Raw genomic sequence first — 25115 nt, forward strand, 5'->3', positions numbered from 1 at the left:
GGGGGTACTCAAGAGATATGAGCTACCAGCCCATTTTTTTTCCTAGAAGAAAAGTTTTGCAAATGTTTCTTAATTCCAAAAGGACTCCAAATCCTTCGCTTAAGAATTGTCTTTAATGTAACAATTAACTACACAATTACCTAGTCAGAAGCACAGTAATTAGTTACTGTGTTCAACCAAACCCCTGTGGAGTTTCAGTTGCCACTAGGAAAACAAAGAACAAAGACTGTGAAGGTCTTCCTAAATATCCCAGTGCAATTCAGAGGTAAAGAGAGGGACTGGGAACAGGCAAAAGCCTACAGTTCTGATCTTGGTTATTCCAGGCTTCAGACCTCTCAAGGAAATGCAAAATGTTCAACTTGGGCAGTTTTAATGGCAGAGGTCTGATGTTTCTGCTGTAGAAGAAAATATAGGTTTTTATATGTAGTACTGAGGATGGCGATTTTAATCATTTTCCTGCTGGTCCTGTTTTCTTGCATGACATGCAAGGCACATATTGTTCAATGTAATATCTATTATCCTCCTCTTCACACATTTCACCATCCAGGAGATGTCATCATTGGTGGGGTTGCTTATCATGCTGGATTCATCATCAGTGAAATACACTTCATGGAAGAAACCCAGCAAAAACTGGGAGAACAATTTGTGTATGGCCCTACTGACTGTGTTTGGCCCTTCCCTCCTATGTTTTTGTGTATGGCCCTTCCCTCCTATGTTTTTTATTCACTTATTTTATTTAACAGACTATTGCCACAGGGTGAATGGGTGCTATTGCTGCAGCCTTAGAAATCTGGCGTCTTGGCTTGGGCTGTAGGGTAAACATCACTGTATTTCCCGCAGTAGTAGGCAATATTGTGCCCATGAGATGTTGTTGAACTGAACTAGAAGTTCTTATCAGCCCCAGCCAGGATCCCTCTGGACATGTAATCTTCAGGTTATGGCCGCGGCAAACACGGAAGTGTATACTTCCTGGTTTCTCTGCACACACATGTGCACAAACACTCTGTGCCCCTTGCCCATGCATAGAAACGCTCAATCACGCCACGCACATGCGCAGAAGCGCACCTCTATTTACGTAATTTCTGGGGTGTTAACAGACTCCCAGAATGAAGTAAATTCATATCCCAAAGGTCCACTGTACATCTATGTTTGCCATCGATAGCTAAGGCACATGTCCCTCCATAGTTACTTTCCTCTCTACTTGTGTCTCCCTGTTCATCTCCACTCTTACCTCAGTTGGCTGCCTTTTCTTCTTTTAATCAATTTTCTTCCTTCCTTAAAAAAATTGGACTTATCAAAAAGTTTGCTTGAGGCTTGTTCAGTCCTTTTTACTCTATCGGTCATTTATTTAAAACTTCTTTTGTCCCCGTTAAGGAGATTTGCATGCTAATACAAAACTAATGCAGCAATCCAATGTGCAAGAAGCTGGTGTAAAGCAAACTGGTATAAATTAAAGCAGCATAAAGTTACACCAGATCCAAACCTAATCCAGCAGAAAAGCAGCCACTGATGCCCTGCCTAAACTTGCCAGAGGGAAAACAAGAATTTAAAACTGGTATTCTATGCCAGGTTGCCAGGTAATGCGACTAAACAGAACATGCTTATGATCCAGTTTAATGCCCTCCCTCTCTGGTCCCACACCGCCATGTCCCCAGGATGTCCACATTTCAGATTTAAACTGTTCAGTCATCTCAAGCTCAGGTGGCTCAATATGGGCATCTTGAAACCCTATAAAGAACAACCCTGCAAAGAAAACTCAGTAAATAAAATTTCATGGGAAAAGAAAGCATTATGTTCACCTGACACTTTCAATGAAGCCAAGTTCATCACTTTCAGCATGTTGGTCTTTTGTAGTGTTTGGGTATCTTTTGTTCCAACCTACCTCAGTACCAAGGGAAAATACATGGTTGCTGTGGAGATCTTCTCTATCTTAGCATCTGGTGCTGGTTGCATCTTTGCCCCCAAATGCTACATTATTGAGTTGCGGCCTGAGTTGAATGAAAGGGAACATCTGATAAGAAATAAGAGCTGAAGAATTTGAGTGCACAGCATGCATGAATAAAGAGAGTTCACCAGACAAGGGGTTAAAATTGTCTTATTCTGCTATGTTATCTTCTTTTCTTCATTGTTTTGCGGGCTCCTGTGTGGAATAAAATTCTTTAATTCTACACTGAAATGGAAAATAAATCAGTAATGTGTTTGTATTTAGATTGTGAAGCATGGCATGGAAACTTCTATTGAAGCTCAAGAAGAGCTGAGAGAATATTCTAGCAGTTAATGATTAAGTGGGGCAGGATCTCAACTGGGTCAATCACAAGGTGTTTAGCTTAGAATCACGTGAAAGCTATAGTGTTACAAGTCAATGCATATGCTTATCTCTCTCCAAGAAAAGAACCTCAGGCTAATGGAAACTGGAATGGAGGACAGCAAAGCTTGGGATTTTAGCTCTGGAAGCAATATATACAGTAGTACCTCTACTTAAGAATAACTCTACTTACGAAGGCTTCTACTTACGAACGGAGCTCCGTCCGCCATCTTGGATGCAGTTTAGATAAGATTTTTTCTACCTACAATTTTTTAGGTAACTTACGATTTTTTTCTCCCAATGCATTCCTATGGGATTCGACCCAAATTTTTCCGACTTACGAATGTGCGTTCGGAACGCATTAAATTCGTAAGTAGAGATACCACTGTATTGTAATCCAAGTAAAGTGAGCTACGCTTGGACAAGTACAGTATAGGACATTATGCATCTATCTGAATGTAACTTTGTTTCAAGTTGTTTTGGAATGAAGTTCTGCAGCAAATCTTTTGAACCATATTTTTGCACTGAAGAATTTTTATTTCAAAGAGTCAGTTTTTATTCATATAATTTGCCTCCATATGTGCACTGTTAATGGCCTCAATAGCCCAGGTTCTGAAATCTTTGGGGGAAATCCTTCTCTTGTATTCACCACCTTCACAGGTACACTTGGTAGGGGTGCAGGAGAGGGCCTTCTCAGTGGCTACACCCAGACTTGGGAACTCCCTCCATAGAGAATTTAGAAAGACTCTCTCCTGGTTGTCCTTCCTTCAGCAAGTGACAGCAGGTGACAGCAGGCAGCTAGGCAAGAATACATATAGGGGTCTGTCAGTGCCTATAGCTTGATGGATCACAGATCCATATTACTAAGCGTCTCATAGTTGGCATTCAAACTCATAACTGTATGGTAAAAGGGGTGAGTTGAGGGACTTAATGACTTTCAGGTGCCCCCCCCCCATTATATTCTGACCAACATCATCTTGTTTAATGTAGATTCATGAGGGAGCATTTATTGAGACCGCTCATGATGCAATAGGAAGGAGACCTTCTTCTAACCCCTACCACAAGATATGAATCCAGTGTTCTCTTCTTGCTGCGGGTCATTCCAAACTTCACCATGCCTTCCTATCAAACTAAAGAGTGAGAGAAATCTTCTCTTCAGAATATTTGACAAACAACTTTTCTTAATTCCTAAAGGACTCCACACCCCCCATGTAGGAATTGTTGTTAATGTAATAATTAACTACACAATTAGTTAGTCAGAAGGACGGTCATTAGTTATGGTGTTCAACTAAACCCCTGTGGAACGTCTTTGGTTGTTAGCAGAACAGAGAGCAAAGAGTGTGAAGGTTGTCATAAATATATCCTGTGCAAATCAGGGATATGGAGTGGCGCTGTGAACAGACAGGGGTTCACACATCTGCTCTTGGATACTCCAGGCTTCACACTTCTGTACCGAGGATGGTGGTTTTAGTCATTTTGCTGCTAGCTCTCCTTCCTCCCATGGGATACCAGACTCACAAAGTTCAGTGCAATATTTATTACCCACAGCCTCCACTTCACAAATATCATCAATCTGGAGACTTCCTAATTGCTGGTGGAATTGCTTATCATGCAGGTGCCATCGTCAGTGAACTAGCCTTCAGGGAAGAACCCATGCCAACATTGACAGAACCATTTGTGTAAAGCCTAAAAGATTATTTGCTTTTCTTTCCAAATATTGTCTTACAGTGGTACCTTGGGTTTCAAATGCTTCCGGTTACAAACGCTTCAGGTTGCAGACTCCGCTAACCTGGAAGTAGTATCTCGGGTTAAGAACTTTATCTCAGGATGAGAACAAAAATAGCGCCACGGCGGCAGCATGGCAGCAGCAGGAGGCCCCATTAGGTAAAGTGGTACTTCAGGTTAAGAACAGTTTCAGGTTAAGAATGGACTTCGGGAACCAATTAAGTTCTTAACCAGAGGTACCACTGAATTTTTATATATATATAATAAACAATTTCCACTAGGATAATTTGTGCTAGTGCTCCAGCCACAGAATACAAAACTTAGGGACAAATCCTATCCACCAAACGCTAGTGTAAGGTAAGATGCTGCAAATTAATGCAGCATAAAGTTTCACCAGCTCTAAACCCTTTTCGGCAGCAGGGCTCCTGCTCATATTCTGTCCATGCCTGGCTTAGGGAAAACAAGCCTTTAAAATATGTACTATGCCAGGTTACCAGGTCACATGACCAAGCTGGACATGTTTAGGATCTAGCAAAGGCTCTGCTCTCTGGTTCCACCCCTGCCTTGCCCCTGGCATCCTCCTTTTTTCAGTCTTAAACCAGCTTGCCTCAACCAGCTTCATCACAGCCAGCTTGGTTGAGATGACCAAGTTATGCTGAACTGTGGTTGGGGATTTAATGCCAACTGAGCATGGTTGAGCCAGAGATCCTGTGTATCCTAAAATCCTCCTCCTGTTGGATCTTGCCATGGGGTTGCCCCATCAGTCTGCTCCATCTTCACTATGATAGCTTTTAAAAATGAACAACATTCCATCTGATTTGTTATATTTTAACTCTATTTTCAAATCAGCTTTTTAATGAAATAAATGATAAGAATCTAAAAATTTACTTAAATCAGAACGGAGAGTTTCTGGAGAGCCTCAGCCCAGGATACCTGAAGGAGTGTCTCCACCCCCATCATTCAGCCCCGACACTGAGGTCCAGCTCCAAGGGTGTTCTAGTGGTTCCCTAGAAGACATCTGAAGGCAGCCCTGTTTAGGGAAGTTTTTAATGTTTGATGTCTTATTGTGCTTTTAATATTCTGTTTGGAGCCACCCAGAGTGGCTGGGGAAACCTAGTCAGATGGGCAGTGTATAAATAATAAGTTGTTGTTGTTGCAAATGTGACAGCTGTCATAGTTAATCTTTAATATATATGTAGGCCACCTTATAAATATATCCACCTTATATATAAATACTGTAATGATTGATTGTTAATAAAGGAGAAACAGAACACAGTGGTAATACATAAACTAAGTATGGAATATCCTTCTGAAAAAGAATCTCACACTTCTTTCAGCATAGTCCCTAAGCATTACCAGCACATCCTGGCTTTGGCATTCACAGTCAAAGAGATCAATGAAAACCCTCACCTCTTACCCAATCGCACTCTGGGCTTCCACATCTATGACAGCTATTTCAATGCAAGGAGGACTTATCATGCTACAATGCTACTTTTATCCACACAGGAGAGATTTATCCCTAACTACATATGTGAGCAAGAGAAAAATCTAATAGCAGTCATTGGGGCAGTGGATGCCCAAATTTCCATTGATGTGGCAACTGTCTTGAATAACTATAAGGTTCCTCAGGTAGGACAGCTCCGCTTTTTCTTTCCCTCCCTCCCTCTATGTGATCCCCCACATTTCCTAATCTATTATTTCAATACATTAATGTGTGCCTTGAAAATAATGAGACCTCCTTTTTTATGAATCTCACATGCAATCCGAGTTTTAGGATCCTGTTTCTGATATGGTTTTTAGGATGCTGTGAGTGCTCATAATGCATTCTATAATTATAACTTCTTTCTCTCTCCCCTAAAATTCCTTTAGCTCATATATGGCTCTGCTCCACTGAAGAGAGAGAGAACTCCAGGAATTTCCTTCTACCAGATGGTCCCTCATCAAGCACTTCAATACACAGGGATTCTCTCTTTGCTTCTTTATTTCAAATGGACATGGATTGGGGTACTAGTAATGGATAATGAAAATGGTGAAATGTTTTTGCAGACTGTTTTGCCAGAATTTTCCCAGAGGGGTGTCTGCTTTGACTTTATAATAAGAATCTCTATGTTTAGGTCCACCTCTGAATTGGATGAAATTCTTGAAGATGGATTAAAAATACATAATCAACTCATGAATAGTACTACCAGTGTGGTTTTGTTTTATGGTGAATCTTATTCCATGATGACTTTGAGATGGATTCCATATTTTGCAGAACATCCACCAAGTCTACCAAAAGGTATAGTGTGGCTAACAACAGCTGCAATGGAGCTCACTTCACAGCTCTATCAAAAGAATTGGGAGGCAGAAATATTCCATGGTGTCCTGTCCTTCACAATCCATTCCAATGACGTACCAGCATTCAAAGCATTTGCTCAGAGCCAAAATCCTTTAAGCGCAAAAGGAGATGGTTTCATCAGAGACTTCTGGCAACAGGCCTTTGAATGTGTATTTGCAGATCCAAATGTGGAAGATGTGAAGGGGAATATTTGTACTGGGAAGGAGAAGCTAGAGAGCCTCCCTGCTCCATTCTTTGAGATGAGCATGACTAGCCACAGCTACAGCATCTACAATGCTGTCTGCGCTGTAGCCCATGCTTTGCATCACATGTCTTCAACTAGATTCACATATCAAGCAATGGAAAGAAGAGGTGGATGGAAGTACCAGAATCAACAGTTGTGGCAGGTACCGTAAAATGCTCAACATTGTCAAGAGGCAGAGCACCATAAGTGTACTACAATAGTCCTTAATTTGCATAAATACTGTGTCCCCAATTCTTTCCCATCCTATGGTATATAATATATATTGCTTTAATAACCCTTCTTCCTTTCAGTCCTTAAATTCCTGGATGGTTTCCCAATTACTGTTTGATTCCCTCGATTCGTCAAGTCCACCCAGCTGGTCGTGCCCTCCAGATGTTGTTGGACTACAATTCCCGCCATCCCAGAACACTTTCTACGCTGACTGGGGCTAATGGCAGTTTTAGTGAAAGCCCTGCTCTAGAATTGTGATGGGGACTTGGGTGGCACTGTTGTCTAAACAACTGAGCCTAGGGCTTGCAGATGGGAAGGTCGGGACTTCAAATTCCCATGACGGGGTGAGCTCCCATTGCTCGGTCCCAGCTCCTGCCAACTTAGCCGTTCGAAAGCACGCCAAAAAGGGCAAGTAGATGAATAGGTACCAGTCCAGTGGGAAGGTAAATGGCGTTTCATGTGCTGTTCTGGTCTCGGTGTTCCATTGCGTGGACAGGCGGAGTCCCCCAAACCCGCAGGCGACCCCCCCCCCCAGCGGAATAAATACACGAGACAATGTGCTATGGGGTTCAAATTGGCCACAACTTTAATCAAATTCAGATGTAGGGAGACCTTGGCTTCAGGCATTGGGCATTATCCTTCCCAGTCCCCAGCTGGGGTTCTGGGAGGCCTTGGGGTCATTCACATGTATGGGGGTTGGGGCTGGCTCTGGAGAATATATGTTCAAGCAGAGCGAGCCAGCCCCCTGTTCGCCGCCGCTGGTAGGGGGAAGTGATGACACCTATTGGCATGGTCAAGGCTTCCCCCAATACCCCAATCTTGTCGCCGCAAGGGGGTGAGCTCTCCGCCTCACGCCCCTCCCTCTAGGAAAATCGCCAAAGAATTCCGCCCAAGGCCTGACCCGCCCCGCCGAGTTGTGACGTATTGCTACGGGAAAGGTGAAACCTGCCAATGCAGGGAAATTCCTTTCCGACCCTTCAACAGCGGCCTTGACATAGCAGCGCCTGAGAACCTGTAGAGAAAAGGTTAGCCTGCAAAGGAAATTGAACAAGGGTGTGGAGGGTGGGAGAAGCTCTGGAACCAACTGGTGCTTGGAGGTAAGATTCAAATGCTATTGTCCGAGCCAGTTTGTCCCTCCCCTTACCTGGCCATCCCCTGGCAACACCTCCCCAGGCAGGATTGGATGCCAGACTTGGGTAGGCAGAGACCCCTGGCATCCTACCTGGGAAGGCGGTGCCAGTCCTGAACTTTCAGGAAGACACCCTCTAGGATCAGGGGGCTACGTGCGTCCATGCAAAAGGCACCCCCCCCATTGATGTGCAGAGCAGTCATTGTGCCACAAATGACTTAGTCATGCTGGCCACAGTACCCGGAAAAAACTGTCTGCGGACAAACGTTGGCTCCCTTGGCCAGGAAAACAAGATGAGTGCTGCAACCCCAGAGTCGTTCACGACTGGACTTAACTGTCAGGGGTCCTTTACCTTTATATTTTGTTATAGGTAGAAATTCTGTTATGAATTTGGTGCCTATAATTCATTCTGTTGAATAATTCATGCTGATCCAGGCCTTCTGGAAGCAGATATATATGAATATGTATGCCCCTTGAAGTCACATATTATATTTAAAAATAATAATACATAGAAACAGAATTTCAGAAACTAAAATGCTTTAAAGTCAATTCATAAGAATTACCCCTGTCTTCTTCATTACCATCTTTATTAAAATTTACTACCCTTGGTATAGGTTTCTAAAATGTTTATCTTATTTTGTGTCATATTTTGGACTGCTATATTCCGAGTGGGTGCATATACATGAATAAGCACGGCACTTGAATCACATTTTTTTTTAGAAAAAAAAATACTTTCTGGTGTCAGAAGTCAGCTCATTTTCTGAATCAACCCAAACTAAAATGGTGTTGGCCGTATTGACTATTAACACTCTCAAAAACATAGAAACAGAAGCTTCAGGATCTAACATGCTTTAAAGTCAATGCATTAGAATTTTCTCCTCCTTTCTGAATTATAAAGAGTGAGCTTCTTTATCATGAACACTTTCTCATTCAAAAACCATAAACAAGGTACTGTATGACTTTACTATCAACGATCCAACTGCAGTCTTTTCTCAACTCTTCCCTTTTCTTTCTTCAAACTAGCTGCATAATTTTCTCAGACGTGCCTCTTTCAACAACAGCGTTGGAGACAAGATTTCCTTTAATGAGTATGGGGAGTTAGTGCCTGGATATGATGTGATCAACTGGATTGTTTCCTCAAACCAATCATTTCATAGAGTGAAGGTTGGAAATGTTGATCCCAACCAAGGGTTGACCATCAATGGGGATGGCATAACATGGCCCAACCATTTCCACCAGGTAAGTCTCAATGGTCTGGTTTGGAACTTTTTAGGAAATAGAAAAATTACAATGGATGAATGGGAAAAAAATATTCCTGTCTATATTAATTGAGAAGTTTTTTGGAGGAAGTATAAAAAGCAAATCTCTTGACTGGTTTATAAATACATGAAATCACAATCTATGCCATTAACCAATCTCCATCCTTTCCAGAAGATGATTTCTTAGCAGTCTGTTGTACGATAAGTATCATGTTAATTTAAAAAAGTTGCACTTGCTATCAGCATTGGTGCTACATTACTGAAAGGAGGTATCACTTAAGAACACCTCAAGTTGGCTTCAATATTCTAATCTCATGATTCTCAAAATTACTATTCTGGGCTCTCATGTATGGATTAGTCTCAGCCTCTTTCCTTGTGTACTGAACGGTGCCATCCTGGAACTAGGAAGAAAGTGAAAGAGGGGGAGCCATTTTGCTGTTATGATTGCATCCCATGTCCAGAAGGGAAGATTTCAGCTCAGGAGGGTGAGTATTCTGCACAAACTGTACAATATGAAAGTGAATGGCTTTAGATGGAATTCAGAGGAATGTGTCTACAAATTAATGACTATATACCGTACCTGGTTTAGCATGTGGTTTAAATTTGTGTTAAGGTGGAGCCTGTAGGTAGCTGCTGAAGAAGAAACTGGTTTGTGTCTGTAATTATTTGCTACAGAGTCCCTGTCAGGGGAAAGGTGGGGTATTAAGTACAGTGGCCTCTGTACAGTAGCTATATAATGGGCAGTACTAGCAGGGCCGACGCTTCAATATAGGTGAGCTAGGCGGTCACCTAGAGCGCCAAAATTTAGGGGGAGCTGCGGCCAGCCTGCCTGCCACTACCCGGTGCTGCCTGGGGCTGCCTCCCGTGTCTGCAGTGGGGCGTGTGTAGCGGTGGCGCCAAAGGCGGGCCGCTTTCCGTCGCGCACTTGCTTCTCGAGCGGGTGGCGGTGGCGGGCGGGTGGAGCGACAAGCGGGACGCGGCGCTGGGCCGCTGTCTGCTGGTGCTGCTCGGCGGTGGCTCCTCGCCGGAGGAGTCCCCGGAGGAGTGGCTGCACCTGTCCAGAGCCGCGTGCGGGACGCTGCTGCGCCTCACTTTGCAGAGCCCTTTCGGCGGAGCGGCTGGCGCTGGAGTCACGGAGGAGCGCGCGCCAAAAGGAGAGCTCAGCGCCCTCCCGCCTATGGAGGGGACCCTGTGAGCTCCTCAGCGCCTGCAACGAGTGAGCGGTAGCGGCGGCAGCGCCCGTAGCTGAAGCCTTCAGCTATGGGCACTGCTGCTGCCGCTGCTGCTCGCTCACTGCAGCTGCCGCTGAGGAGCTCACAGCATGCCCTCCATAGGCGGGAGGGCGCTGAGCTCTGCTTTTGGCTTGCGCTTCTCCCGCCTATGGAGGGGACGCAGCAGCGTTGTGCGTGGGCGCATGTGCCAGGGGCGCCAGAAGGTGATTTTGCCTAGGGCGCAAAAAGCCCTGGCACCGGCCCTGCGTACTAGTGAGTACTGCCCAGTACTGCTCAGAGAAGATAACTTCCAAATGCATGGTCAAGCTACACACACAGAGAGAGAGCTCTCAAAAATAAACTACTGACAGTTTATCAGAAAAGATAACTTCCAAATGTATGATCAAGTTACACCCCCCCCCTCAAAAATGGTTTTCTGACTTATCAATGACAATAAGCCTGAAAAAAAGTTTTAGGAAGGTTAAGAGGAATGTACTTATCTTGGTCCGGTCACTAAAGAATGTTTAGATCCTTCAATTGTTGCAAAGCAGGAGACCAATTCTTTATGATCGTTGGACTCCACAATATATCTATCTGACACAACACACACTGATACAGATACATTTATGTGATAGAAATGGAAATTTACAAAGATGGAAGGAAGAAATGAAAAATTAACAGAATACGTGACCAACCTAAATAGAACAGGGCAACTATCTGAACGATAATCTTGGTTATTTGATTGTCCTTTTTACCTATTGTTGTTTTTTATCTGTATATACTGCTTGTTTTATGTTGCTATGGCCGTTGGCTAATGCGAATAAGGTTTATTATTATTATTATTATTATTATTATTATTATTATTATTATTATAGAACAGCACAGAGGAAAATAATTGGAAATTAATAAAAAATAAAAATTATGGCTTTTGCTCTATTTTTTTAATCTATTAACTTTAAAAGGGATTGCAACCTCCTCAGTAGAGGAGGACTTTGAAAATTACTATCCTCTGCATTCATTTTTCTATGTGAATAATTTTTAGCATTTTAATGAAATGAAAATAATATCTATCTAGTGTAGTAGTTAAAATGTGACGTTTTTATCTGTGCACCAAGGCTTAAAAAACCTTTTCAACACCACACAAAACAACCATAACTCCTAGACCTATTTTGCTTACAGATTACAGTATTCTAACATACAATGTTCCTCGCAGATGTCAGTTAAAACTCCAAACACTACTTAATAGGGCTATCACCAGACAAGACAGGAAAAATTCATAATCAAATTTAATATGTTGTACATTAGAATACAAACATCATTACACATTAAACAATAGCCATCAAAACATAATTCAGATAAACATAATTTCTACAGAAAATGTCTTCATTTTCCCTGATTAATACCACATATTTTCTTTTTCAGACATGAATGAGTGTAGTATATGCTCAGAAGAAAAATATCCAAATAATAATCAGGATATGTGTATTCCAAAGGAAATAACATATTTGTCCCATGAAGAACCTCTCGGCATCAGTTTAGCCTGCTTTGCCTTTGCTTTTTCCTTCATCACAGCTTTGGTCCTGGGAACATTTCTGAAGCACCACGACACACCCATTGTCAAAGCAAACAACAAAGACCTCACTTACATGCTTCTTATTTCTCTCCTGCTCTGCTTCCTTTCTGCACTGCTTTTCATTGGATGGCCCGGAAAAATGGTGTGCCTCTTCCGACAAACTGCTTTTGGCACCATCTTCTCTGTGGCTGTTTCTTGCGTGTTGGCAAAAACCATGACAGTGGTTTTGGCTTTCATGGCCACCAGGCCCGGATCCAGGATGAGGAAGTGGGTGGGAAAGAGACAAGCTATTGCCATTGTGTTTTCCTGTTCTTTTATTCAAGCAAGCATCTGTACTGTGTGGATGGCATCCTCACCCCCATTCCCTGATATTGACATGCACTCAATGGCTAAGGAAATTGTACTGGAATGTAATGAGGGTTCCGTGACTATGTTTTACTGTGTCCTGAGCTACATGGGCTTCCTGGCTCTTGTCAGCTTCACTGTAGCTTTCTTTGCCAGGAAGTTACCTGACAGTTTCAATGAAGCCAAGTTCATCACTTTCAGCATGCTGGTCTTTTGCAGTGTTTGGGTATCTTTTGTTCCAACCTACCTCAGTACCAAGGGAAAATACATGGTTGCTGTGGAGATCTTCTCTATCTTAGCATCCGGTGCTGGTCTGCTAGGTTGCATCTTTGCCCCCAAATGCTACATTATTGTGTTGCGGCCTGAGTTGAATGAAAGGGAACATCTAATAAGAAATAAGACCAGAAGAATTTGAGAGCATAGCACGCAATAATAATAATAATAATAATAATAATAATAATAATAATTTTTTATTTATACCCCGCCCATCTGGCTGAGTTTCCCCAGCCACTCTGGGCGGCTTCCAACAGAAAAATGAAATAAAATAATCTATTAAACATTAAAAGCCTCCCTATAAACAGGGCTGCCTTCAGATGTCTTCTAAAAATCTGGTAGCTGTTTTTCTCTTTGATATCTCATGGGAGGGCGTTCCACAGGGTGGGCACCACTACCGAGAAGGCCCTCTGCCTGGTTCCCTGCAACCTGGCTTCTCACAACGAGGGAACCACCAGAAGGCCCTCCGTACTGGACCTCAGTGTCCGGGCAAAACGATGGGGGTGGTGACGCTCCTTCAGGTATACTGGACCGAGGCCATTTAGGGCTTTAAAGGTCAGCACCAACACTTTGAACTGTGCTCGGAAATGTACTGGAAGCCAATGTAGATCTTTCAAGACCGGTGTTATGTGGTCTCGGCGGCCGCTCCCAGTCACCACTCTAGCTGCCGCATTCTGGATTAGTTGTAGTTTCCGGGTCACCTTCAAAGGTAGCCCCACGTAGAGCACATTGCAGTAGTCCAAGCGGGAGATAACTAGAGCATGCACCACTCTGGTGAGACAGTCTGGCGAGACAGGTAGGGTCTCAGCCTGCGTACCAGATGGAGCTGGTAGACAGCTGCCCTGGACACAGAATTGACCTGCGCCTCCTTGGACAGCTGTGAGTCCAGAATGACTCCCAGGCTGTGCACCTGGTCCTTCAGGGGCACAGTTACCCATTCAGGACCAAGGAGTCCTCCACACCTGCCTGCCTCCTGTCGCCCACAAACAGTACTTCTGTCTTGTCGGGATTGAACCTCAATCTGTTAGCCACCATCCATCCTCCAACCACCTCCAGGCACTCACACAGGACCTTCACCACCTTCACTGATTCTGATTTGAAAGAGAGGTAGAGCTGGGTGTCATCCGCATACTGATGAACACCCTGCCCAACCCCCCTGATGATGTCTCCCAGCAGCTGCATGTAGATGTTAAAAAGCATGGGGGAGAGGACAGAGCCCTGAGGCACCCCACAAGTAAGTGCCCAGGGGTCGGAACACTCATCCCCCACACCACTTTCTGAACACGGCCCAGGAGGAAGGAGCGGAACCACTGCATGTCAGTGCCCCCAGGTCCCAACCCCTCTAGACGGTTCAGAAGGATGTTATGGTCGTATGGTCGATGGTGTCAAAAGCCGCTGAGAGATCCAGCAGAACTAGGAAACAACTCTCACCTTTGTCCCTAGCCTGCCGGAGATCATCAACCAGTGCGAGCAAGGCAGTTTCAGTCCCATGGTGAGGCCTGAATACCGACTGGAAGGGATCCAAATGGTCCACTTCTTCCAGACGTGCCTGGAGAATAAAGAGAGTTCAGCAGAAAAGGGGTTAAAATTGTCTTATTCTGCTACCGGTATGTTATCTTCTTTTCTTCATTGTTTTGCGGGCTCCTGTGTGGAATAAAATTCTTTAATTGTGCACTGAAATGGAAAATAAATCAGTAATGTGTTTGTATTTAGATTGAGAAGCATGGCATGGAAACTTCTATTGAAGCTAAAGAGGAGCTGAGAGAATATTCTAGCAGTTAATGATTAAGTGGGGCAGTATCTCAACTGGATCAATCACAGGTGTTTAGCTTGGAATCACGTGAAAGGTCTAGTCGTGTTACAAGTCTATGCATATGCTAATCTCTCTCCAAGAAAAGAGCCTCAGGCTAATGGAGACTGGAATGGAGGACAGACAAACTTGGGATTTTATCTCTGCAAGCAATATATATTTTAATCCAATTAAAGTGAGCTACTCTTGGACAATTATAGGACATTATGCAGCTATCTGAATGTAACTTCGTTTCAAGTTGTTTTGGAATGAAGTTCTGCAGCAAATCTTTTGAACCATATTTTTGCGCTGAAGAATTTTTATTTCAAAGAGTCAGTTTTTATTCATATAATTCATATAATTTGTCTTCATAGCCCGGGTTCTGAGATCTTTGGGGGAAATCCTTCTCTTATATTCACCACCTTCACATGTACACTTGGTAGGGGTGCAGGAGAGGGCCTTCTCAGTGGCTACACCCAGACTTGGGATCTCCCCCCATAGAGAATTTAGAAAAACTCTCTCCTGGTTGTCCTTCCTTCAGCAAGTGACAGCAGGTGACAGCAGGCAGCCAGTCAAATATATATATAGCGGTCTGTCAGTGCCTATAGCTTGATGGATCACAAGTCCATCTTACTAAGCGTAAAAGGAGTGTGTTAAGGGACTTAATGACTCTCAGGTGCCCCACCCTATTATATTCTGACCAACATGCTATTGTTTAATGTGGATTTATGAGGGAGCATTTATATAACTTCACCATGCCTTCCTATCAAACTAAAGTGCGAGAGAAATCTTCTCTTCAGAATATGTGACAAACAACTTTTCTTAATTCCTAAAGGACTCCACACCCTCCATTTAGGAATTGTTGTTAATGTAATAATTAACTACACAATTAGCTAGTCAGAAGGACGGTCATTAGTTATGATGTTCAACCAAACCCCTGTGGAAGGTCTTTGGTTGTTAGCAGAACAGAGAGCAAAGAGTGTGAAGGTTGTCATAAATATATCCAGTTCAAATCAGGGATATGGAGTGGCGCTGGGAACAGACAGGGGTTCACACATCTGCTCTTGGATACTCCAGGCTTCAGACTTCTGTACCGAGGATGGTGGTTTTAGTCATTTTGCTGCTAGCTCTCCTTCCTCCCTTAGGATACCAGACTTACGCTGTTCAGTGCAATATCTATTACCCACAGCCTCCACTTCACAAATATCATCAATCTGGAGACTTCCTAATTGGTGGAATTGCTTATCATGCAGGTGCCATCGTCAGTGAACTAGCCTTCAGGGAAGAACCCCTGCCAACATTAACAGAACCATTTGTGTAAAGCCTAAATGATGATTTGCTTTTCTTTCCAAATATTGTCTTACAGTGGTACCTTGGGTTACAAACGCTTCGGGTTACAAACGCTTCAGGTTGCAGACTCCGCTAACCTGGAAGTAGTATCTCGGGTTAAGTACTTTACCTCAGGATGAGAACAGAAATAGCGCGGTGGCAGCATTGCGGCAGCAGCAGGCCCCATTAGGTAAAGTGGTACTTCAGGTTAAGAACAGTTTCAGGTTAAGAACGGACCTTGGGAACCAATTAATTTCTTAACCAGAGGTACCACTGTATTTTTTTTTAATAATAACAAATTTCTACTAGGATAATTTGTGCTAGAGCTGCAGCCACAGAATACAAAACTTAGGGACAAATTCCATCCACCAAAAACTAGTGTAAAGTAAGATGCTGCAAATTATTGTGGCATAAAGTTACACCAGCTCTAAACCCTTTTTGGCAGCAGGGCTCCTGCTGCTATTCTGTCCATGCCTGGCTTAGGGAAAACAAGCTTTTAAAATATGTACTATTGCAAGTTTCAAGGTCATATGACCAAGGTGGACATGCTTAGGATCTAGCAAAGGCTCTGCTCTCTGGTTCCACCCCTGCCTTGCCCCTGGCATCCTCCTTTTTTCAGTCTTAGACCAGCTTGGCTCAACCAGCATCATCACAGCCAGCTTGGTTGAGATGACCAGGTTATGCTGAACTGCAGTTGGGGACTTAATGCCAACTGAGCATGGTTGAGCCAGAGATCCTGTGCATCCTAAAATCCTCCTCCTGTTGGATCTTGCCATAGGGTTGCTCCCTCAGTCTGCTCCATCTTCACCATAACAGCTTTAAAAAATAAACAACACCCTATCTGTTTTGTTATATTTTAACTCTATTTTCAAATAAGCTTCATAATGAAATGATAAAAATCTAAAAACTTATTTTAATCAGAATGGAGAGTTTTATATTGTAAATGTGAGTGCTGATAGTTATTTTTTTGATATTTATGCAGGCCACCTTATAATTGTATCTACCTTATATATAAATACTGTTATAATTTATTGTTAATAAAGGAGACACAAAACATATTGGTAATAACTAAACTAAGAATGGAATACCCTTCTGAAAAAGAATCTCACACTTCTTTCAGCATAGTCCCTAAGCATTACCAGCACATCCTGGCTTTGGCATTCACAGTCAAAGAGATCAATGAAAACCCTCGCCTCTTACCCAATCTCACTTTGGGCTTCCACATCTATGACAGCTATTGCAATGCAAGGAGGACTTATCATGCTACAATGCTACTTCTATCCACACAGGAGAGATTTATCCCTAACTACAGATGTGAGCAACAGAAAAATCTAATAGCAGTCATTGGGGGAGTGGATGCCCAAATTTCCATCAATGTGGCAACAGTCTTGAATAACTATAAGGTTCCTCAGGTAGGACAGCTCCGCTTTTTCTTTCCCTCCCTCCCTCTATGTGATCCCCCACATTTCCTAATCTATTATTTCAAGACATTAATGTGTGCCTTGAAAATAATGAGACTTCCTTTTTTATGAATCTCACATGCAAACCGAGTTTTAGGATCCTGTTTCTGATATGGTTTTAAAGATGCTGTGAGTGCTACTGTTTCTTTGTATTACTATATTTATTTCAGGAGTTCAAATGTATAATTTTGGGTTGCTAGTTGACAGTGCTGGAAATGAATTTTTCTCTCTCAACTTGATTGGCATTTGGTTGGGGTTTGTTTCATGGTTCCTTAGTGAAATTGTGTCCTTTTTTGTGCGGCAGAAGAACATTGTTTGTATGGAGGGGGAAATGGCATCAGGCAGGATCAACATATTATAGGGGAGCCTCCAGAAGGGGCCTGAGAGGAGGATTGACCACGGCACCTCCAAACTTGGATTGGGTATCTGCCAGGTTGGAATCTCCACCCTGGTTGCCCAGTGAGACCTTGACTGCTTGGCTTGCAGCACGGCAAGGTTCAAACCTGGCCAACACCCATGGGATGGGTTTGGGCTGGTCCAAATCCAGCGGATCCATTCCATCAACATGGGGCTTGTGAAATTATGAACTGATCCTGCCCCTAATGCCATGCCAAATCCTACTCTTCCTGCTGATGTCAATTACAATTTGGTCTGATTTTATCCCATGACCATTGTACAGTCTCGTTATTTCGCTGCTCTCATTGGTCAAATAATATGCCAATAAGAATTTGGCTGTAATCTAGCAATTATAGATGCAAAGTTTGAGCCAGGAAAACCGCAGCGCATTTTCCTCTCAGCCATAAATCCACTTGAAGGCTATTGATCAGTGTATATTCCTTCAGCTATGAATCCCTAACTCAAGCATTGGAATAGTCAAATTCAGTTCCTTGACTTTGTATTTCTAAGGGCTGCAAATATAATGTATGGGTGAAATCCACTGACAAAATCCTTTCATAATTGGAAATTGGAGTGGGGTGGGTTTTTTCGGCAATTTTCTTGCTTCCTTATGCCGCCAAACTTGAAAATATCTGCTGGGGGGAATCCCCAATCCTCTGTAACAGATATATTTCATACAGATGGAATAGTGAGAATTCATGCTCTGATGGATGGCTATCTGTCCTGGGTACCTTAGTAGAGATTCTTGCTTTCCAAGGACTTGGACTAGATGACTCTTTGAGTTCCTTCCAACTCTACAATTCTATGAGATTCTATAGTTTGCTTCCATAAGCAGAGGTGAAAGCATTGGATACCAATTTCCATGAATGCTTTTGAAAACTTCAATATGCAATATGCATTCTATAATTATAACTTCTTTCTATCTCTCCTAAAATCACTTTAGCTCATATATGGCTCTGCTCCACTGAAGAGAGATAGAACCCCAGGAATTACTTTCTACCAGATGGTCCCTCATCAAGCACTTCAATACACAGGCATTCTCTCTTTGTTTCTTTATTTCAAATGGATATGGATTGGGGTACTAGTAATGGATAATGAAAATGGTGAAATGTTTTTGCAAACTGTTTTGCCAGAATTTTCCCAGAGGGGTATCTGCTTTGACTTTATAATAAGAATCCCTATGGTTATGTCCACCTCTGAATTGAATGCAATTCTTGAAGATGGATTAAAAATACATAATGAACTTATGAATAGTACAGCCAATGTGGTTTTATTTTATGGTGAATCTTATTCCATGGTGACTTTGAGATGGATTCCATATTTTGCAGAATATCCACCAAGTCTACCAAAAGGTATAGTGTGGCTAACAACAGCTGAAATGGAGCTCACTTCACAGCTCTATCAAAAAAATTGGGAGACAGAAATATTCCATGGTGTCCTGTCCTTCACAATCCATTCTAATGACGTACCAGCATTCAAAGCATTTGCTGAGAGCCAAAATCCTTTAAGAACAAAAGGAGATGGTTTCATGAGAGACTTCTGGCAACAGGCCTTTGAATGTGTATTTGCATATCCAAATGTGGAAGATGTGAAGGGGAATATTTGTACTGGGAAGGAGAAGCTAGAGAGCCTTCCTGCTCCATTCTTTGAGATGAGCATGAATAGCCACAGCTACAGCATCTACAATGCTGTCTGCGCTGTAGCCCATGCTTTGCATCACATGTCTTCAACTAGATTCACATATCAAGCAATGGAAAGAAGAGGTGGATGGAAGTACCAGAATCAACAGTTGTGGCAGGTAACATGCTAAGCATTGTCAAGAGGCAGAGCACCAAAAGTGTACTACTATAGTCCTTAATTTGCATAAATACTGTGTCCCCAATTCCTTCTCATCCTATGGTATATAATATATATCACTTTAATAACTCTTCTTCCTTTCCATCCTTAAATTCCTGGATGATTTCCATATTACTGTTTGTGTCTCTCAATTCACCAGGTCCACCCAACTGGTCGTGCCCTCCAGATGTTGTTGGACTATGATTTCCGTCATCCCAGAACACTTTCTACACTGACTGGGGATAATGGCAGTTTTAGTGAAAGCCCTGCTCTATATTTTGTGATAGGTACTCAGGTGGCACTGTGGTCTAAACCACTGAGCCTAGGACTTGCCGATCAGAATGTCAGGAGTTTGATTCCCCGTGACGGGGTGGGCTCCCATTGCTCGGTTCCAGCTCCTGCCAACCTAGTAGTTTGAAAGCACACCAAAAAGTGCAAGTAGATAAAGAGGTACTGCTCCGGCAGGAAGGTAAATGGAATTTTGTGCGCTGTTCTGGTCTCAGTGTTCCATTGTGCCAGAAGTGACTTAGTAATGCTGGCCACATTACCTGGAAAAAACTGTCTGTGGACAAACGTCGGCTCCCTTGGCCAGTAAAGCAAGATGAGTGCTGTAACCCCAGAGTCGTTCGCGACTGGACTTAACTGTCAGGGGTTCTTTATCTTTATATTTTGTGATAGGTAGAAATTCTGTTATGAATTTGGTGCCTATAGTTCATTCTGTTGAATAATTCATCCTGAACCTGGACTTCTGGGAGAATATATATATGAATATGTATGTCCCTTGAAGTCACACATTTTATTTTAAATGCAAACAGAAGTTTCAGAAACCAACATACTTTAAAGGCAGTTTATAAGAATTCTGCCTTCTTCATTACCATCTTTATTAGAATTTACTACCTTTGATATAGGTTTCTATATGTTCATATTATATTTTGTGTTGTATTTTGGACTGCTACATTCCGAGTGGGTGCATATACATGAATAAGCATGGCACTTGAGTCACATTTTTCTTTATTTTATTTTTTTAAAATACTCTCTGGTGTCAGAAGTCGGCTCATTTTCTGAGTCAACCCAAGCTAAAATGGTGTTGGCCTTATTGACTATTAAGACATTAACAGTGTTTCAACACTCTCGAAAACATACAAACAGAAGCTTCAGGACCTAAAATGCTTTAAAGTCAATTTATTAGAATTTCTTCCTCCTTTTCTTTTTTCTTTTTAAATCCCTTTTGTTATTTTATTTATTTTCATAAACATATGAATTGAATTGAATTTATTCTTACAGTCACGCACCAGCTTACAAAATCAGAAGAATCATAAAAATCATAAAACGCAAAGATAATATACTAAAATTTACACAGCAGGAACAATACACATACATATATGTATACAGCAGCATTTAAAATGTATAAATTGGAACTGGGACACTAAAATATAGCCTAAATATTGCCATTTGGGGTCTTATTCATTGCGGTAACACCGCTTGTTCTCTGAGCTTTATGGCTGCTGCACAGAATTTGGCCACTTTTAGCGTAATCTCAGGGTCCGTATCTTCTACAAGGAGTTTAAGACATTGGAATTCATTTAAAGAATTTTGTATGACCTGGGAAATGAAAGCCCGGCGTATGTCATTATAAAAACAGCAGCGTAATAAAACATGAGAGGCAGATTCTACCTCCGGCAGGCCGCAGGGGCAGATTCGTTCCGCATATGGTTTACCTCTGAATCTTCCCTGCAATAAGGCAGATGGTAATACATTAAATCTGGCAAGGGTAAATGCCCGTCTATTTTTAGGTATTTGTAATTTTGTCAAATACTTTGCTGGGGAGAATCCTCTCCCATTGTCCTTTATAGCTGGATGTTTATTCATCTTGCTCACATGGCATTGGAGTTCCACATCCTAAACTCATTGGCGAATGATTGCTCTTGCTTTCTTGTATCCTGCAGCTAACAAAGCCTGAGGCGAGAATCCCAAATCTATTAGCTTTTCATACAGTGTGGCTTTCCATTTGGATTGTAAGGTGTCCAGAAGGGTTAGGAGTGCCAACCCAACAGGGGAAAAATGAGTTTTAGCCAGTAGTGAATCTTCAAAATCCATATCCGGGCACTGACAGGGATTTGCCCAACCTCCAGGCAGAACGCTATATTGGAAATACAGGAGGGGATCCCCAGCAGACAGCAATAGAAATTAGTTTGAAACAATTCTAGGGGATCATAATTTGGAAAGATCATAAACGTATGGAACAGTTCTTGATTTTGTGTGCCATCCTTGCACAGGGGCCATGTTAATCTTCTCTGTATTGTGCCAATTTGAGTATATCTGCTGCCGAAGTGAGCCCTTCCTCCCCCTTTTCTGAATTATATAGTGAGCATCTTTATCATGAATACTTTCTCACTCAAAAATCATAAACAAGGTATGACTTTACAATCCACGATCCAACTGCAGCCTTTTCACATCTCTTCCCTTTTCCTCTTCAAACCAGCTACATCATTTTCTCAGACGTGTATCTTTTAACAACAGTGTTGGAGACAAGATTTCCTTTGATGAGTATGGGGAGATAGTGGCCGGATTTGATGTGATCAACTGGATTGTTTCCTCAAACCAATCATTTCATAGAGTGAAGGTTGGAAATGTTGATCCCAACCAAAGGTTGACCATCAATGGGGATGGCATAACATGGCCCAACCATTTTAACCAGGTAAGTCTCAATGGTCTGGTTTGGAACTTTTTAGGAAATAGAAAAATTACAATGGATGGATGGGAAAAAATATTCCGGTCTATATTAACTGAGAAGTTTTTTTGGAGGAAGTATAAAAAGCAAATCTCTTGACTGGTTTATATATACATGAAATCACAATCTATGCCATTAACCAATCTCCATCCTTTCCAGAAGATAATTTCTTATCAGTCTGTTGTACAATAAGTATCATGTTAATAAAAAAAATAGTGGCATTGGTGATACATTACGGAAAGGAGGTATCACTTAAGAACATCTAAAGTTGGCTTCAATATTCTAATCTCATAATTCTCAAAATTACTATTCTGGGCTCTCATGTATGGATTAGTCTCAGCCTCTTTCCGTATGTACTGAACGGTGCCATCGTGGAACTAGGAAGAAAGTGAAAGAAGGGGAGCCATTTTGCTGTTATGATTGCATCCCATGTCCAGAAGGGAAGATTTCAGCTCAGGAGGGTGAGTATTCTGCACAAACTGTACAATATGAAAGTGAATGGCTTTAGCTGGAATTCAGAGGAATCTGTCTACAATTTAGCATGTGGTTGAAATGTTTGTTAAGGTGGAGCCTGTAGGTACGGTAGTTGCTGAAGAAAAAACTGGTTTGTGTCTGAAATTATTTGCTACAGAGTCCCTGTCAGGTGAAAAGGTAGGGTATTAAGTACAGTGGCTTTTGAACAGTAGCTAGATAATGGGCAGTACTAGTGAAAGTTTATGGGAGAAGATAACTTCCAAATGTATGATCAAGCTTCACACACACACACAAACAAACAAACACACAGCTCTCAAAAATGGTTTTCTGACTTATCAATGACAATAAGCCTGGAAAAAAAGTTTTTAGGAAGGTTAAGAGGAATGTACTTATCTTGGTCCAGTCTCTGAAGAATGTTTAGATCCTTCAATTGTTGCAAAGCAGGAGACCAATTCTTTGTGATAGTTGTACTCCACAATCCATCCATCTGATACAACACACACTGATACAGATACATTTATGTGATAAAAATGGAAATTTACAAAGATGGAAGGAAGAAATGAAATATTAACAGAATACGTGACCAACCTAAATAGAACAGGGCAACTATCTGAACAATAATCTTGGTTATTTGATTGCCCTTTTTACCTATTGGCATTGTTGTTTTTTATCTGTATATACTGCTTGTTCTATGTTGCTATGGCCATTGGCTAATGTAAATAAAGTTTATTATTATTATTATTATTATTATTATTATTATTATTATTATTATTATTATAGAACAGCACAGAGTAAAATAATTGGAAATTCATAAAAAATAAAGTTTATGGTTTTTGCTCTATTTTTTTAATCTATTAACTTTAAAAGGGATTGCAACTTTTTGTTCCAGTAGAGGAGGACTGTCAAAATTACTATGCTCTGCATTTTTCTATGTGAATAATTTTTAACATTTTAATATAATGAAAATAATATCTATCTAGTGTACTAGTTAAAATGTGAGGTTTTTATCTGTGCACCAAGGTTTAAAAAACCCTTTCAACACCACACAAAACAGCCATAACTCCTAGCCGTATTTTCCTCACAGATTACAGTATTCTAACACACAATGTTCCTCGCTGATGTCAGTTAAAACTCCAAACACTACTTAATAGGGCTATCACCAGACAAGACAGGAAAAATTCATAATCAGATTCAATATGTTGTACATTAGAATACAAACATCATTACACATTAAACAATAGCCATCAAAACATAATTCAGATAAACATAATTTATACAGAATATGTATTCACTTTCCCTGATTAATACCACATATTTTCTTTTTCAGACATGAATGAGTGTAATATATGCTCAGAAGAAAAATATCCAAATAATAATCAGGATCTGTGTATTCCCAAGGAAACAACCTTTTTGTCCTTTGAAGAACCTCTGGGCATCAGTTTAGCCTGCTTTGCTTTTGCTTTTTCCTTCATCACAGCTTTGGCCCTGGGAACATTTCTGAAGCACCACAACACACCCATTGTCAAAGCAAACAACAAAGACCTCACTTACATGCTTCTTATTTCTCTCCTGCTCTGCTTCCTTTCTGCACTGCTTTTCATTGGATGGCCTGGAAAAGTGGTGTGCCTCTTCCGACAAACTGCTTTTGGCACCATCTTCTCAGTGGCTGTTTCTTGCGTGTTGGCAAAAACCATGACAGTGGTTTTGGCTTTCATGGCCACCAAGCCAGGATCTAAGATGAGGAAGTGGGTGGGGAAGAGACTGGCTATTGCCATTGTGTTTTCCTGTTCTTTTATTCAAGGAGGCATCTGTACTGTGTGGTTAGCATCCTCGCCCCCATTTCCAGATGTTGACATGCACTCAATCACTAAAAAAATTGTACTGGAATGCAATGAGGGTTCCGTGACTATGTTCTACTGTGTCCTGAGCTACATGGGCTTCCTGGCTCTTGTCAGCTTCACTGTAGCTTTCTTTGCCAGGAAGTTACCTGACAGTTTCAATGAAGCCAAGTTCATCACTTTCAGCATGCTGGTCTTTTGCAGTGTTTGGGTATCTTTTGTTCCAACCTACCTCAGTACCAAGGGAAAATACATGGTTGCTGTGGAGATCTTCTCTATCTTAGCATCTGGTGCTGGTCTGCTAGGTTGCATCTTTGCCCCCAAATGCTACATTATTGTGTTGCGGCCTGAGTTGAATGAAAGGGAACATCTAATAAGAAATAAGACCTGAAGAATTTGAGAGCATGGCATGCATGAATAAAGAGAGTTCCCTCAGCCAAGGGGTTAACCCAAGGGGTTAACCAGACAAGGAAAATTGTCTTATTCTGCTATGTTATCTTCTTTTCTTCATTGTTTTGCGGACTCCTGTGTTGAATAAAATCTTTAATTGTACGCTGAAATGGAAAATAAATCTGTATTGTGTTTATATTTAGATTGAGAAGCATGGTATGGAAACTTCTATTGAACCTAAAGAAGAGCTGAGAGAATAT

General features: G+C 41.7%; 2 protein-coding genes and 1 non-coding gene across 3 annotated transcripts; 2 read left to right on the forward strand and 1 right to left on the reverse strand.

Moving 5' to 3' along the window:
- Positions 1-5326: 5326 nt before the first annotated feature.
- LOC118095455 (vomeronasal type-2 receptor 26-like) lies at positions 5327-12754 on the forward strand. Its single transcript, XM_035136705.2, has 4 exons — positions 5327-5659; positions 8975-9190; positions 9569-9695; positions 11994-12754. The coding sequence occupies exons 1-4, from the start codon at positions 5327-5329 to the stop codon at positions 12752-12754; spliced, it is 1437 nt and encodes a 478-aa protein (XP_034992596.2).
- A 4055-nt stretch (positions 12755-16809) lies between these two features.
- Positions 16810-24856, forward strand: LOC118078256 (vomeronasal type-2 receptor 26-like). The gene is made up of 5 exons (XM_060281227.1): positions 16810-17142; positions 18530-19384; positions 21905-22120; positions 22488-22614; positions 23955-24856. Exons 1-5 carry the CDS (start codon positions 16810-16812, stop codon positions 24854-24856), a joined length of 2433 nt encoding a protein of 810 aa, XP_060137210.1.
- On the reverse strand, positions 21654-21756 carry LOC118095930 (U6 spliceosomal RNA). Its single transcript, XR_004693843.1, has one exon. It is a non-coding gene; the product is annotated as a U6 spliceosomal RNA (small nuclear RNA).
- Positions 24857-25115: the final 259 nt, after the last annotated feature.

Source organism: Zootoca vivipara, chromosome 13 (genome assembly GCF_963506605.1).
Source record: "Zootoca vivipara chromosome 13, rZooViv1.1, whole genome shotgun sequence".
Lineage (NCBI taxonomy): Eukaryota > Metazoa > Chordata > Lepidosauria > Squamata > Lacertidae > Zootoca > Zootoca vivipara.

What these genes read in the sequence shown, in the direction of transcription:
- LOC118078256 (XM_060281227.1), top strand. Translation starts at nt 16,810, where the DNA reads ATGGAATACCCTTCTGAAAAAGAATCTCACACTTCTTTCAGCATAGTC. An exon ending in GGCCCAACCATTTTAACCAG is followed by an intron (nt 22,121 to 22,487) that starts GTAAGTCTCAAT and finishes TGTATGGATTAG; the next exon opens with TCTCAGCCTCTTTCCGTATG. An exon ending in GAAGATTTCAGCTCAGGAGG is followed by an intron (nt 22,615 to 23,954) that starts GTGAGTATTCTG and finishes TTTCTTTTTCAG; the next exon opens with ACATGAATGAGTGTAATATA.
- LOC118095455 (XM_035136705.2), top strand. Translation starts at nt 5,327, where the DNA reads ATGGAATATCCTTCTGAAAAAGAATCTCACACTTCTTTCAGCATAGTC. An exon ending in GGCCCAACCATTTCCACCAG is followed by an intron (nt 9,191 to 9,568) that starts GTAAGTCTCAAT and finishes TGTATGGATTAG; the next exon opens with TCTCAGCCTCTTTCCTTGTG. An exon ending in GAAGATTTCAGCTCAGGAGG is followed by an intron (nt 9,696 to 11,993) that starts GTGAGTATTCTG and finishes CCTTCATCACAG; the next exon opens with CTTTGGTCCTGGGAACATTT.